At 48.8% G+C, this 15720-nt stretch overlaps 1 protein-coding gene across 3 annotated transcripts in view; it reads right to left on the bottom strand.

Moving 5' to 3' along the window:
- Positions 1-15720, bottom strand: part of DHX32 (DEAH-box helicase 32 (putative)) — a 64737-nt gene that overhangs the window by 23756 nt on the left and 25261 nt on the right. For all 3 annotated transcript variants that reach the window (XM_078150691.1, XM_020973645.2, XM_020973647.2), the window contains one exon: positions 3515-3708. In XM_078150691.1, coding sequence (XP_078006817.1) covers positions 3515-3708 — 194 coding nt within the window. The remainder of the gene's footprint in view (positions 1-3514; positions 3709-15720) is intronic.

Genomic DNA, 15720 nt, shown 5'->3' with positions numbered 1-15720 from the left:
GGTGTCCATATTCATCTACCTGCTAAGTCCCTCCAAACCTAGGGCCCCCTCTGGCCTTGACGTCCTTCCCCCTGAGGGCTCCTTAGGAAGGCTCAAAGTCCAAGTCATCTTGTCAGCTAATCTTTCCCTCCCTGTGTTAACGAGAGGTTCTGCACTTCAGGGGTTTGCTTATTAAGAAAGTCACCTGAGAAGTGTCCTGGTAGGGCTGCTCGGTGCCCCCTCTCTGGCGGGGCCGCCCCAGCCCACTCTGGCCATTAGCCAAACAGTGATCACGTCTCTACGGCCCGCTAGGAGCCCCAGCCTGTGCAAACACAAGCCTCATTTCACTGAATAACCAGTTAAGGATGTATCGACTAGGGTTTGTCCAAACCATTTCTGATCCTTGGCCCCTGCTGGAGAATGCAACGCCTGTGTGGGAAGTAGTGTCCTTTTAACCCGAGAATTCAGGTTACTGATTTCTGCTCCCAAATTTACCTCCTTCTAGCTCCCTGGGTTTGCTGGGTAAACCATGCTCACAGTCTACACCTGGATGGCCTCCTAAACCCCTGTCTGTGGGCTCTCGACACGCTGCCGTTCAGTGTTTTTTAAGCTTTAAGAGACCTTTAGAAAGGCTATGTGGTAGAACCAGTAGACAGCCACTCCTAAGGCCAGCAGGACTTGGGTTCAAGTCCCAGCCTGGAAACATAACCACTGCCTGAGCCTGCCAGGGCAAGTGACTTACCACCCCCGTGCAAGGATGGTGCTGACTCACACTGGTGGTGAGAGCCTCCTCACCTGGGAGGTCTCTGTATCAAAGAAATCCCAGGCCCACTCCCTAGCTATAAACTGAACATTTCTTTCTTTCTTGAAATTTGTATAGAGTCATCAACGACAGAGGACTAACTAAAAGATGAGAAAAACCTGGCCATTTCAGACAATGACACCAAAGCCAAGAGAGCCGAGGCAGGGGCACTTCTGGCCGGCCACCAGCAGCTCCTCAGGACCTCTCGGTAATGGGATGCATGATGGGAACAGCTGCCATCTCTGCAGGGTTACTGGCTGGGGAAGCCCCGGCCTGGCCAGGCTCACTGTGGCCTCTCACCCAACCCTTGCTCAATCCGTCCCAGGAGTGTAACCTTCCTAAGATCAGAGGGTCAGAGGGGACCCTGAAAGATGGTCCCTCATTTTACAGAGGGGGAAACCGAGGCCCAGAGAATAACATGAGTTGGCCTCCCAGGCTCAGTGGAGCCTTCTTAGTCACACCACACAGTGCTCAGGTTTCTTCCCTGACTCTAAGCCTACAAACCCTCTTTGGCCATTTCTTGCAGGTAAAAGAGTAAAATCACTTCACGGGTTTTAAATTTTCTTTGCCAGATGTTGTGTGGTTGCCTCTGAGAGGTCCTTAATTTCACTGAGCTTCTTAATACACAAATCAAGGCTTTGAGCTTGTCTTCTGATTTCACTCTTTTAAATTATTCACAGCTGGCAACCTCCAAACGCTCTGCTCCGTTCTCCATTACTTGGATGAGGAGAAGAGGCCGCTGGTCCAGGTGAAACAAAGCTGGGATGGCTGGTGATGCCCTGGGGGAGGATACTGAGCAATCTTACCCTGGGGCTCCAAAAGTCAGTTTACAGGTAGAAAATGAGGCTACCACACCAGGGAAGAGCCCCGGGGGCTCCAGCTGCCTGCAGGTGGAGCAAACAGGGCCTGGGCCCCCCACCTCGCCCAGAATGTTTCCTCACTCACATTCAGACCATCAACATCTCCCTCTGTCTAATGAGGATCATCACACGTTTACAAAAATAGAATCCTTTTACAGGGTTATCAGCCCCCTTGCCCCAAGGGTGCTTTGGTCATATTTTAAATTCTTAAATTATTTATTCTAAAAGAAAGGGAATATTGGGGAAAAGGAGAGGGGCAGGACCTTGACTCCCAGGTGAGGAAGCTGTCTCTTCCAATCCAGGCTGGTCCTCTGGGGCACTGAGAAGGGCCATGACTTCCCCACCCTCTTCCCTGACTTTGAGGGGTAGCTCTGTACCCGTGAGGCCAAACAAAGTGACTTGGTTCCTGGAGCACCAATGATCTCTAAGCACCCAGTGAAGAGCCCTCACCATCTGAGCCTGCCTGTCCTTTCACCCATCCCCATTGTGGTGCGAGGGGCTTGGGCTACAAGGAAGGCAGTGTTGTGGGATGGGGGAACTCCCGGGTCCTCCTCATCTTTTCCCTCACGTCCTTGAAGTTCTGATTCCACATGAGTGCAGGGGGGAGGGGGATGGGAAGGCCTGTACCAGAGTCCAGCTCTGACGTGTGTGTGTGTGTGTGTGTGTGTGTGTGTGTGTGTGTGTGTGTGTGTGTGTGTCGGGGGGGCAGTTTGAGGCCACCCACATGTCCTGGGGGGGAGCATTTTCCTGAGATCCTTTCAAAGTTTAAAAAAATTCCCTCTAAGCTAGAGGCCCTTCCTGCTCATCTGAACAACAGAAATGTCAGCTTTTCCCCAGGAGCAGCTAACCGCAGCACAAAAACCCACTAGCTTTATGGCCTCTGGATCTGGGCTCCGAAGCCACCTCTGTTCCCTGGGTTTCAGTTTCTAAAGAGAAGGGGGCTTGGCCTTGAGAGTCCATGAGGTCCCTTTCAGCCCTGAGTCAATGACCCTAGCCTAATCATGCTAATGGCCCGTGTCTGGTGCCTGACCAAACGCAGGGCACTCGGAGGCTCCACCTGACTTCCAGGGAGCCCCCGTCCCACTTGGGAGAATGAAGCCTGTGGCTTAGAAGGAATGAGGACAATACTTAGTGGGGGCAGGGCCTGCCTCAGTGGAGCACTTGGACCCCACACGGGGGCCCAGCCCAGCCAGCCCCAAGTGGCTCGAGCTGCCCCTCCCATTCCCTAGTACTTAGTGGTACGTAGACCTCTTGTCCCCCCCAAGCGAATGGAAGCTGTCTGAGGACTCCTGCACAGGCCAGGCCCCAAAGAGGGTCTCCCTCCAGCCCAACTGATTGGCTGAGTGCAAAGTCTGACGTCTCCCAAAACGCGATTCACTGAGGGGATTTTAGCCAAAACCAATCCCTGAGCCCTGAAGAGGGTCACCCCGCAATCAGAAGCCCCGTTAAAAAACCGGGCTGAGCAGCCTCTTCCCGGGCAGCTCCTCTCTAGAGAGAAGCAATTATGTGCATGGGGACAGACTTTGTGCCTGCTTGGAGGCGGGCATGGCGTAGGCCACTCGTGCCTGTGGCTGAAACGTCCTTGTGTGCCTTTCTACCAACTCCATCACCTCCTGGCTTTCAAAGTGGCAACCGGAGAATGGGAGGTAGCAGGCACAGATTCATGGGGAAATCTTTCTTCTCCTGGCTTAAAGGGGTCCTAGAGAGCCAGTGTGTGTATGTGCACGTGTGTGTGTGTGCGCGCGCGCGGGCGTGTGTATGCGCGTGTGCGCTCCACAGCGGCCTTGCTGCAGCGCTGGCTGGGACAGGCCAAGAGCACAGATGATGGCGGCTGCGGCCAGGGTCCCCAGGAGAAAACAGGATGGGCGCAAACCTCAAGATGGTTTCACTGGTACAGCAGTTTTCAAAAGGGATGACGTAGCCGACTTCGTGCCCTAGGACAACATCCATTTCATCCGCGACCCGCAGAGCGAGCTGGATGGCGGTCTGCTTGTGCACCTGTGTGCACACCACACCCCCATGCTGGTACCGCGCAGAGAGACAATACTCGGCGCACCACTGCGGCACCTGGAGGGAGGAGGAGACAGGAGACAGAACGTCAGGCCCTGCCGTGTTAGGAAAACCCAAGCCCCGAACCGCAGACGTGGGTCACTGAGGACCACTGGGCACCACGTGTAGCCGGGCCTCTCCAGACAACAGAACCCTCGGCAGGCCCTTACTACGTGTGTGCCAGTGAGGCATGAGCCCTGGGCTCACACAGGGCAACAGCTAGCCCACAAGCGGAGAAGCCCAGCCCCCAGAACGCAAGCCTCGGGCCTGAAGGGGATCGCAGAGGGAAGGGGAGCATGGCAGCCAATTCAGGGGAGAGGGATGAACTGAGGGTTCTCTTGGGTCTGGGGAAGGAGACAAGACTTTCAAGGAGGGGCTGTGGAGGTGAACCAGGAAGAGCTTCTTGGAAGAGGTGGCATTTGCCTGGGGCCCTGGAGAACAGCTAAGATTCTGACAGGCTGTGATGCCTGCCACAGTGTCCAGTGGGCAAACCCCAGCCTGTGCCCAGAGGACAGGAGGTGTATGAGGGGGGGTGTCCCATCTCATCTACCTGCTGGGGCCTGCAGTGGGCAGAGGGGATGTCCCCGGGATGTCCTTCATTTCCCACCAGACTTCTTGGGCTTCCCCACTGAGCCCCAGCAAACTCATCCTCTCAACAGATCCAGTCAGCCTTGGGAGCGAGGGCAGAGGCAAAAGCTGCTCCTCAGAGAGCTCGTGCTTTGTGTCCCACCAGGATACACGGGTACCCCTCACCCCTCATCTTTAGCTTCCTTTTATGTGCGTTCTTCCCCCTCTAGACTGGAAGCTCTTTGAGGGCAGCTCACTGGCCCAGTGGATTGTCAGAAAGACCTGACTTCAAATCTGGCCTCAGGCACTTACTAGCTGTGTGACCGTGGGCAAGTCACTTCATCCTGTTGGCCTCAGTTTCCTCATCTGTAAAATGAGCTAGAGAATGAAATGGCAAACCACTTGAGCATCTTTGCCAAGAAAACCCTAAACAGGGTCATGGAGAGCAGACATGACCAAACAACAATAAGGAACTGTCTTTTTGTACTTAGCACAGTGCCTGCCACGTAATAGGCATTTTATGTTTATTTCCTATTGAGTAGGGCAGTACCAGACCTTGGTACTTGAATAATACACTAAACACGGGAATATGATCAGATCTATAGATACGGAAGAGCGGGAGCAATATGAGGGCTGAATCAAGGAGGGCTGACAGCGCAGGGACAACAAAACGGCATGGTGGCCGGGAGGACCCTGTGAGATGTGCAGGATTTGCTCAGGGGCCTTGGTTTGAAGGGAAGGCTCACTGGGGAGTGAGGTGGTTATATTTGGAAAAGGCTGTGATATCAAACAAAAGGTACCAATAAACCCTGTTTAAACGACAAGCAGCACACCCAGGTTTGGTGAATGGACAGACAGGGAGTGGGTCTGGGGGCAGAGAACATCGGTTCTGTCTGGCGCAGATGGAGGTGGGGGGGAAGGGGTCTGTTAGACGACTTCTTTCTGGCCGGCCCTGTCAAGGTGGTCTCATTCCAAGAGGCTACGCTCCAGGAACATCCAGCTATTATTGCATATTCATCAACTTACTACCAGCAAGTGAAATATTAGAGAAATAGGAATCAACTGGCTGTTTGCTCTCATGCCCAGGCTAAGAAGCAAATAAAAATATTCAAATAATTTCTTCTCTGCACTGGGTTCTGAAAAGACTTTTCTTTTTATTGATAGCCTTTATTTTCTAGCATAAAAGACTTATTGCTCACTTGAAATCTTCTCAAAGGTTGATGTCCATCTTTTGAAAAAAAATGAATAGCTATTCTCTAAGGAATTTTATTTACATTGAAATCTGTGAATCAAAACAAAAATTACAAATTATCCCTTGAAGAAAATATAGATAGATGCATTTTACTAGCAAAATATATGTCACCCCCCCCCCCAAAGTAGGCAAGGTAAATACCGGCAATTCATGATTAAAACAAAAACATAGCCAGTAAGAAACGCATTCAATCCAGTCTTCTTTAGAAAAGAATGGCACTTACTAAAATCTTCATTTCCAAAGGTCCTTTTGTGTCTAATAGACACCTTCCCCTAGAGGTCCCACCAGGACCCCCTCCTCCATCTGCACCAGATAGAACCGATGCTCTCTGCCCCAAATCCACTGCTCCTTATGACTATCTGTTTCTGTCCATTCACCAAACTGGGAGTGGTGCTTGTATTTTAAAAAATGTTTACTGATACCTTTTGTTTGATAGCACAGCCTTTTCCAAATGTAACCACCTCATTCCCCAATGACAGGATGATAGATCGGCAGAGGACACTCGGTGGAGAGCTGATATTTTGAGGCCCTGTCCCTGGGATGGATTGAGCTTCTAAATGAATTTTTTAAAAATTATTCAGACAAAAGCTTTTGTAGACTCAGAGTAGCTACAAGGGTTGATGTCCCTTTAGAGAAGCCCATGCCAGGAAGACGCAATACATTCACCTGCTCCTTCCTCCATCCCTCCTCCTTCCCAGAGTCCCAGGATTGGCTTGTGGGGTTGTGGTGTCTGTGGCTGCAGTAGGGGAAACCACACCGAAGAAGGCCCAGCCCCTACCCTCTCTGATGTGACAACCTATTTGAAAGAACAAGACGGGAGGACCAGCCCTTGAGTGGAAGGCACTGGGAGACCAGGAGCCTGGTCTTTGCTCTGCCCTGGCTGTGTGAGCCTGGCCCTTCACGGACTCCTCTGAGGAGCAGGTCAGGCTGGAGCAGGGGGTCCCTACCTTTCCTGTGCCCTGGAACCCCCTGACAGGCAGTCTGGGGAAGTCTATGAACCCTTCCAGAGAGTGAGTCAGAGGGGCATCTCAGACAGGTCTATGGGCACAAGGTCCTTTTGGACAGGCCCTGTGACCCACCCAAGCATCACATGACAGAGGAAATAAATTGTATTCATATCCAGATGGACCTTTTCCCAGCTTGACCCTCCCATCTCTTCACCTTCCCTCCCCCCCAACTCCCCTTAGCTGCCACGCCCTGTTGGTTCTGCTTCATGCTAGCTGCCCCCAGGTCTGGGCTCCCTTCCACACTCTGGCCAGGGCCACTGTAATAACCTCCTGCCTGTTTTCCAGTCTCCAGCCTCCAGCCTCTGCGCTCTCCAGGCCAGCCTTCACAGGACCTGGGGCTGACCGGGTGACTTGTCCCTCCTGCTTAAAAACTTTCCATGCCTCCCTATTGCTCCTGGGCAGAGCTGAGAGCTCCTGAGCCTGGTGCAACCTACTGCACCGCGCCAGCTGCCTTCACAACCCTCAGACCATTGGCGGCTTGCAGATGTCCACGTGTGGTCTCCCACCTGCCCAGGCTCTCACTCCTGATCTCAACCTACAGAAAGCCTTGTGTCTCTCACTGTCCAGTGCGGCATCCTCCGCCCCAAAACACTTCTGCTGCCTCAACGCCTCAACTACTCCCTCGACACTTGGCCCATCTCTTCCCCGTCGGTGGTGCCATGGTCTACCTAACACTTGTTTACATGGTGGATTGTCAGACCATAAGCTCCCAGAGGGGAGGGTACCTAGCTCAGGAGTCTGCGTGGGGGAGGGACTTAAATTTTTCACTGAACTTCATCTTACACATGTGGGGATTAATGAAAAGATGGGTGTGTGCTAGACAGCGAGGAATGGGGAGAGGGGCCTCTGAATCGGATGAGGTGGCCAGCCTGGCACATGATCCAAGAGGAGCTGATGGCAGTTTGCAGGGTGCTTTGGGGAAAGCTCTGGCTGCAGCCTCCCACGGGGGATGTCAAAGGGGCCCAGCCCAGGCAGTGGCACCAGCCAGCAGACACAGGCTCGCGAGACCCTTCTGGGAAATACGTAACAGGATGAAGTGATATCTATCAAAGGAACGGTAGTGGGGACACACGACAAGGGTCCAGCAGCACTCCACTGTGCAGAGGATGGAAGATGGAGATGACGGCAGTGCCACAAACAGGAAGGGAAGCCAGGCTGAAAGCTGTGCCCGAGGCCCAGGGCCCACAAGGCTCCCTGGTGCCAGCTCCATGGGCTCCACACTGGTTTTTGCTGGAGGGCATTCAGAGAGAATACACACACTGACTACAAGCAGGGTCATGCCCTGGGGGAGCCAGCTGGTGTGGGGCCAGGAAGGCTGCTGGTCCACCCCACAGGCAACCAGGCTGGCAGAAGCAGGCCAAGAAGGTAATGGTAAAAGAAGATGCAGAGAGCGGACGTGAGGGGATCCCTGGCAGGGCCACGGGCCTTTCTTTGAGGGCCATTCTGAGGGCAGTGCGTGTGACCAGGGCCTCTTTGGAGGCCGTGGATAAATGGGACTGGAAACTTGGTAAGAGGCTATGGCTGGAGACCCAGATTTACTGGTTATCTAGATAGAGGGGACAATTGAAGCTATGAGATTGCATTAGGCTGAATACTCTACATTCTTCTTAATACGGGGGCACATGTGCCCCACAGTCAGAGAGTCTGCCAACCCTGGGGTCAAGAAGTCACAGGTTTAAATTCTACAATCATTTAACATCTCAAGTGTCCCAGGAAGCTCCACCAGGCTAGACATTGCACAGCAGATGCCCAGTTTCACTGGTCAAGGGAACTGGCGGCTGGGATTTCCAATACCAAGGGAGTCACAGATGAGGCAAAGAAGAAAGCATCTATGCCAGCATCAGTGTGAAGATGGTGCATCTGAGGAAAAGGAACCTGAGCTGCTGAAGTAGGATTAGTGATCCTTATGCACTGTGTGTTCTAGTTCTAGATACTGAATTTGTAAGCAGCCCATCTCCATCACCCCAAGGCCCGTCCACCACGCTTCCCTCAGTCTCTGGCTTGTTATAAGTAGGCTCTGCGGCCTGGCCCCAGTGAAACCACAGGGAGTCTTCTGAGGGCTTCAGCTGATCAGGTGGGGCGGCATTGCACTTGGAGGTCAGATGGGGAGGAGAAGGGAGCACAGTCAGAGAGCCCAATGAGAGAAATCCAGAGAACTGGCACAGGACCACAGCCAAGATGCAGGCTGGCATTGCTGGTGGCTCCACTGTGGTCCGTGGGCTGCTCTGATGGGTGCCTGAGCTCCACCTGTGCTTCCAATACCACGTGCCCCGCACACTACATGGCTCTAGTCCCTTGCTACTTGTGGGCTTCTGTTTTCCTTCCCAGAATTCCTCCAGGCCCCTTGAGTCATTCTCATCAGTTCCCATCTCTAGACAGATGACTCTCAGTGACCTCATGTTTCTGCCCTAGTCTGTCTCCCATACTCCAGCCCTGCATCACCAACTGGATGCCCCACTTGCATGTCAAAATCAACATGTCCAAAACAGAATTATCCTTTCCCCAAACCCATTCCTCTTCTGAACTCCCTTCGTTATTTTTGTCAGGGTACCATCTTCCTTCTAGGCACCCAAATTCACCATACTAGTCATCCTCAGCTCCTCACTCTCATTCACCCCCCATACAGAATCAGTTACCAAGCCTCACTGACACCATATCCATTCCCTTCTCTTCACTCATATGGTCACTGTCCTTGTTTCGGCCTTTATCACCTCTTACCTGGACTTCTTTAATAGCTTCCTGGTTGGCCTCTTTGCCTCAAAAAGAAGCATTAGTTGGCTGGCCTAGGAAAGGGTACTGGACGTGACATCGGGAAGCCCTGATAGGGAGCAGAGCCACGACAGAGGGAAGAAGGAGAGCCCAACTTTCTTCTGTGACATCAAGATCTAGAAAACGCACCAGACCGAGTCCCAGCCCAGCTGGCCCAGGAAGCCAGACGTTGGTCTAAGGATGCGGGGAGGAAGTGTGCCCAACAGTGTACCCCATGGAGCACACCTGGGCAAGAAGAGGTCCCAGAGCTTTGCTGGATCACTGTGCCCCACTGGCAGTTCTGGCTCAAAGACGCAGGGCAGACTGCAGAGGGGACCTGTGCTGAGGGGTAGAGCTCTAGGGTGAGGAGTGTCATGAACCATAGGTTGTGGTCGGAGCAAGAAGTGAGTTTGGAAGCAAACAACAACTGTGTGGCCCTGACGCCAGCAGAGGAGTGGTTCTTGGCTCCATCTTCCAGCCCAGTCTGAAGCCTGCTGTGAAATAACCAGGGCAGAAATCGCAGACCAAAGGGGAGCCCCCGGTCCCGCCCTGTGGCACCAGCAGAGCCTCCCAGCTGGTCATCAGCGGCTGAGTGAAGCAACAGTCAACTGGCACTTCTAACTGGGGCAAGACCACAGAAGGGTGAAGCAGACTCAGACCCAGGTCAGGAACCTGCAGAGCTCAGACCAGGAAGGGGGTGGCCACATTTTACACTAGATGTTCCCATTCTGTGAGCACTGAAAGCCTAAGCCATCCCTAAGATCCCAAGAAAACAGGAAGAGAACCCGAGAGGACAAAGGCTCAATTGAGATACACCCTGTAGAGCCTGGCCTTGGAAGCAGGCTGGAAGAACGAGCAAACTACAACAGAAAGGAATGCTATGATAAGGAGCTGTTTGGGTGACAGGGATGCTTAAGCCACAAACCCAGAAGAAGAGAATGACTCAACACATCTATAAGCAAAGCTTCAAAGAAAAACAGCATAGGCACAAGACCTGGAAGAGATAAAGCAGGAGCTTAAGATCTAAAAAAACCCCCCAAAACAAAAAACTAAAAATAATTTGAAAAACAAATGAGAAGTAGAAAAAAAATTAGAAAAGAATTAAGAGCCATGGAAGAAAGATTTGGAAAGAAAATTAACAGCTTGAAACAAGAGATAGAGAATCTTATCCAAGAAAAACTCCCTAAAAATAGAATTGACCAAACAGAAGCTAATGATAGCAGGAAACAATACGTAATAGAACAAAGTCAGAAGACTGGAAAAAAATAGAAGAAAATATAAGGTGTCTCACAGCAAAAACAACTGAACTGGAAAACAGAGGAAAGACAATTTTTAAGAATCATTGCATACCTGGACTAGCCATGACCAAAAAGAGCCTGGACATCATATTTCAAGAAATCACAAAAGGAAATTGCCCACAAATCTCTTAGAATCAGAGGGCAAATTGGAAAAAGAAAGAATTCACCAATCACCTGAAAGGCTCAAAGTGAAAACTCCTAGGAATATTATAGCCAAAACCCAGAGCTTCCAGGTTAAAGAAAAAACACTGCAAGCAGCCAGAAAGAAAGAATCCAAGTACTAAGAAGTCAGTAGAAAATCACATAGGATTTAGCACCCACTGCTATAAATAAGCAGAGAGCTTGGAATAATATTCCAGAAGAGGGGAGAGAAATATGCATATACATAATGCCTACTACGTGCCAGGCACTACACTGAACACTTCTTACAAAATGTTATCTCATTTATCCTCACAACAACCCTGAGAGGGAGGCGCTGTTATAACCCTCATCTTACAGTTGAGGAAACTGAAGCAAAGAGGTTAAGTGACTTGCCCAGAGTTATACAGCTAGTAAAGGTCTGAGGCCAGACCTGAACTCAGATCTTCCTGATTGCAGGCCCAGCAGTTTATCCACTGTGTTGCAAAGAATATAGGCTTACAGTCAAGAATAACTTACCCAGCAAAACGAAGTATAATCTTACAGGGGAAAAAGTGGAATTTAAGGAAATGGAAGACTTCTAAGCAAGCTGAGTAGAAACTGAAACATAAACCCATAAAGGAAGCATAAAAAGGTAAATACATGCAAGCAATCATAAGGGATTTAACATGGATAGACTTATATTCAAATATGGGAAAATCATATATGTATCCCCTAAGAACTCACTATCTAGGGTCACTTCAGGGAGACTGATCAGAGGACCTGACAATGGTTCTATTAGGCTCTGAAGATCTTAAAAAGGAGAATGGGAAGGAAGGGAAGAGGAACAGGAAAGAAGAGGAAGACTCTAACACTTAATTGGGGTATACAAACAAGGAGGGAAGGGTGTGAAGGAGCTAGGGACAACTGAATCTCCCTTGCATGTGAACTGGTCCAAGGAGGAGAGAATACATCCACACACAGAGTGGCACTAAGAAACAGACTGAATTCATCAGGGAAACAGGAAGGAAAAGGGATAGGGGGAGTAAGAGGGAAAGCAGATTAAGGGAGGGATTAGTCCTAAACAAAACAAACTCTAAAAGGGAGCAGGAAACAAAGAGAAACAAAAGTAAAAGAGAATAGAATGGAGAAAGGAACACAATACTTACCCATAAAATAAAAAATAGCAGACTTAATTAAAAGAGGGAAAAGAGAAGAGAATAAACATTTATTATACACTTGATATGGTCTTTATAAATATCATCTCATGACTCTGTAAGGTAGGTGCTATTATTATACTCATTTTACATTTGAAGAAACTAAGGCTAGGAGAGGTTTGATGACTTGCCCAGGGTCACACAGCTAGGAAGTGTCTGAGGCTGGATTTGAACTCAGGTCTTTCCGACCATAGGACCCGTCAGTGTTCTATCCACTGTGCCACCTAGCTGACTCTGAGTTAAAGAGGAAAACCACAGTTAGCTGAAAAGTACCATAGACAATGAATTAATATCAGTAATACAAACACACACAAATAGTATAGCACCTAAATACCTAAAGATAAAGTGAAATGAGTTACTGGGAGAAAGAGACAGCAAAACCCTATTAGTGGCTGACCTCAATTTACCCCTCTCAGATACAGACAAATTTAATAAAAAATAGAGAAAAAAGAAATGAAAGAACTGAACAGAATTTTAGACAAGTTAGATATCATAGACTTCTGGGGATTACTGAATGGGAATTGAAAGGAGTATATTTATATTTCTTAGCTGTGCATGGCACTTACACACACACACACACACACACACACACACACACACACACACACACACACACACCCTGACCATGTATTAGGGAATAAAAATCTTGCAAACAAATGCAGAAAAGAGGAAATATTAAGCCCATCTTTTATGCACCAAAATACAATTATGGTAAATAGGATTGCTGATGAAATTATTAAAAATTAAAGGAAGCCTCAATAACTTAATCCTAAAGAATGGATGAGTAAAAGAATAAATCACAAAAACAACCAATAATTTCATTGAAGATAATGACAACAGCGAGACAATACAGCAAAAACTTTGGGATTCAGCCAAAGCAGTGCTTAGGGTAATATTTACATCTCTATATACTCTCATCAATAAAAGATGAAAGTGTGGATCATTGAGCAAGCAACTAAAAAAACACCCTAGGAACCCACAAATTAGAACACCTCCCCTCCCAACTAAACACCAATTTGGAAATTATGAAAATCAAAGAAGATATTAACAAAATTGAAAGCAAAAAATCCATTGAATGAATAAATAAAATGAGGGGCTGTTTTTTTTTAACAAACAAAAAACCTCAATAAAATTGATAAACAAGTAGCTAATTTGATTTGGAAAAAAAAAAGGAAGGCCTGAGGATCCATATGAGCTTTCCTTAGTGAGTGCTGGGTGGTTTCATTGAAGCGTGTGCAGAGACATTCTTGGCACTAAGGTTGGCATAAGTTCCATGCATCAAATGCAGTGCTTTCAGTAATTATTCAAACTAGTATTTTGCTCAGGATTTTTTTAAGGTACCCTAGCGGGGGCTGAGTAAGCTATGAAGCTGCACAAGACACAGTCCTTCCTTCTAAGAATCTGTTACAGAGGGACAAGACAGGCACCCAAGTACAAGGGCCATGGGCCCAGGCCCTCAGGCTCACAACCTAGGGGTCATCCTAGATTCCTCACCATCTCAACCCCCACACACAACCTGTTGCCATCTCTTGGACACACCTCCTCCTCTCCTCTGACACCGCCACCACGCCAGTGCAGGTCCTCATCACCTCACACCCAGACCGCTGCAATAGCCTGCTGCGGGGTCTGCCTGCCTCAAGCCTCTCCCCACTCCAGTACATTCTCCATTCCGCTGATAAAGTGACTTTCCTAACACAGGTCTAACCATGTCACCCCAGCCCTTCTCAATAAACTCCAGCGGCTTCCTATCACCTCTAGGATCAATACAAAAGACTTCTGTGTCCAAAGCCCTTTGTGACATAGCCTCTTCTTACCTTCCCAGTCTTTTTATACTGTGCTCTCCCACATATACTCTTCCATCCAGTGACGCCGGCCTCCGGGCTGTTCCATGGGCACTTTCTCTGGCTGTCCCCCATACCTGGAATGCTCTCTCTGCTCCACTACAACTACTGACTTCCCTGGCTTCCTCTAAGTCCCTAAAATCCCTCCTTTTACTGGAAGCTTTCCTCAGTTCCTCTTAACTCTAGGGCTAATTATTTCTTATTTATCCTTGTATAGCCTTGATAACTTTTTTTGTATATATTTGTGTGCATGTCACCTCTCCCGTTAGACTGTGAGGACTAAGACAGAGGCTGTCTTTTGCCCAGCTTTGTATCCCTAGAACTTAGTACAGTACCTAGCATATGGCAGGACCTTAATAAATGCTGACTGACTGACTGACTGAAGTGAGTGGGGAGGTATAAACAAAGTGCTATGACAATTTAAGAGAGGTCACTTCCACTGGGCTGATTGTGAAGGAGATTTAGGAAGAATTCATGAAGGAGATGGCATTTGACCAGAACATTGAAAAACGAACAAGATTTCAACAGGCAGACATGGCATTCCAGATACAGGAAACAGAATAGCCAAAAGCACAGCGTTAGAAGCACAGTGTGTTCAGACAGTGGCAAGGAGTCCAGTTCAGCGAAAACGCACAGTCTGGTGCTAGACCTTCAGTGTCAGGCTGAGGAATTTCAACTTTGAATAACAGGCATTGTAAGCCATCAGTTATTTCTGAGCAGTGGGGTGATGAGATCTGATAAATGTCTGACAGGCACTAATCCCACAGAGGACAAAAAGAGAGGACAGAAGGGTGGAAAACTGGAGGTGGGAGAATGGTGACAAAGGTCTGAGCAAATATGGTGGCAGTGAGAATGGAACGCAGGGGATGGATTAATCAGCCAGGGAATGGCAGGTATCAGAGGTGACCTCAAGTATGTGACCTGAGAAATTAGGAGAATAGTTATTTATGGGAGAGACAGAGATGCTATGATCTGGAGGAAGCCTGGCTTTGGAAGGAGAGCTATTGCACTGTCACCTGGTACGGGGGCATGGGGACAGGGTGTGGCTGAGGAAAAGTTAGGAGCTATTTTCTTAGACAGTGAGGCAGATATCCCCTATGCTAGATTCACCTGATCTGTCAATCTATTGCCTAGTCTCAATTTCTCCTCCTAGAAGTTGTAGTCTTCATCATCTTAAACCATTCATTCACTGGGGAAGTTTTGATGAAACCTTGAGAACATGCATGAAGCAAAGCAGGCAGTTTCAGAAAGTTCTGCTGTCTCTTCCAAGAAAACCTACAAACAGCAGTGTGCCAGCCAGAAACAGCCAGAGAGAGAGAGAGAGGAGAGAGAGAGAGAGAGAGAGAGAGAGAGAGAGAGAGAGAGAGAGATTCAGATAGAGACAGCCAGAGAGAGAGACCCAGTCAGAGAGAGCAGGAGAGAGAGAGCCAGGCAGAGACAGCCAGAGACAGCTGGAGAGAGAGATCCAGGCAGAGACAGCCAGAGAGACAGAGTGGGAGACCCAGCCAGGGACAGACAAGCAAAGGCCAGAGCCTCCTAAGAACAGTTCAAAGAACCTTCACCTACCTACTAACTCTCTAGTGACCTCAGAATTCTGGGTTAAATGTGGGAAGAATGAAATAAGCCTAGGAAAGCGTTTTTTAACTTTTAAAATTTTAAACTTCTGACAAAACAAAAATTAAAATTTGACTTTTTTCCCCTCACAAGACAACTGAGCTGTTTTTCAGGGGTGGAAACCAACCCTAACTCTAGGTCTAGCAAAGGTAAACACATCTGGGCAATGGGTTTCTTCAAAGAACACCAGTCCGATCCATAACAGATTCACATCAGGTTAGGAAGAATTTCTTTTCTTACCACTTTGCTGTGATGCTGAGGCCATTCACTGGCCTGAATTCTCCTTCCCAACAGAAAAAAGATGAACAGAATTTTAAAACCTTACCAAGTATTTACTTGAAAACAATAGTGCAAATACTGAAACAGCAG

The sequence above is a fragment of the Phascolarctos cinereus genome, unplaced genomic scaffold (assembly GCF_003287225.1).
Source record: "Phascolarctos cinereus isolate Bilbo 61053 unplaced genomic scaffold, phaCin_HiC Scaffold_3;HRSCAF=262, whole genome shotgun sequence".
NCBI classification, from domain to species: Eukaryota; Metazoa; Chordata; class Mammalia; order Diprotodontia; family Phascolarctidae; genus Phascolarctos; species Phascolarctos cinereus.
The sequence above is the reverse complement of the archived record's forward strand: the minus strand, read 5'-3'. Positions and strand labels throughout refer to the sequence as shown.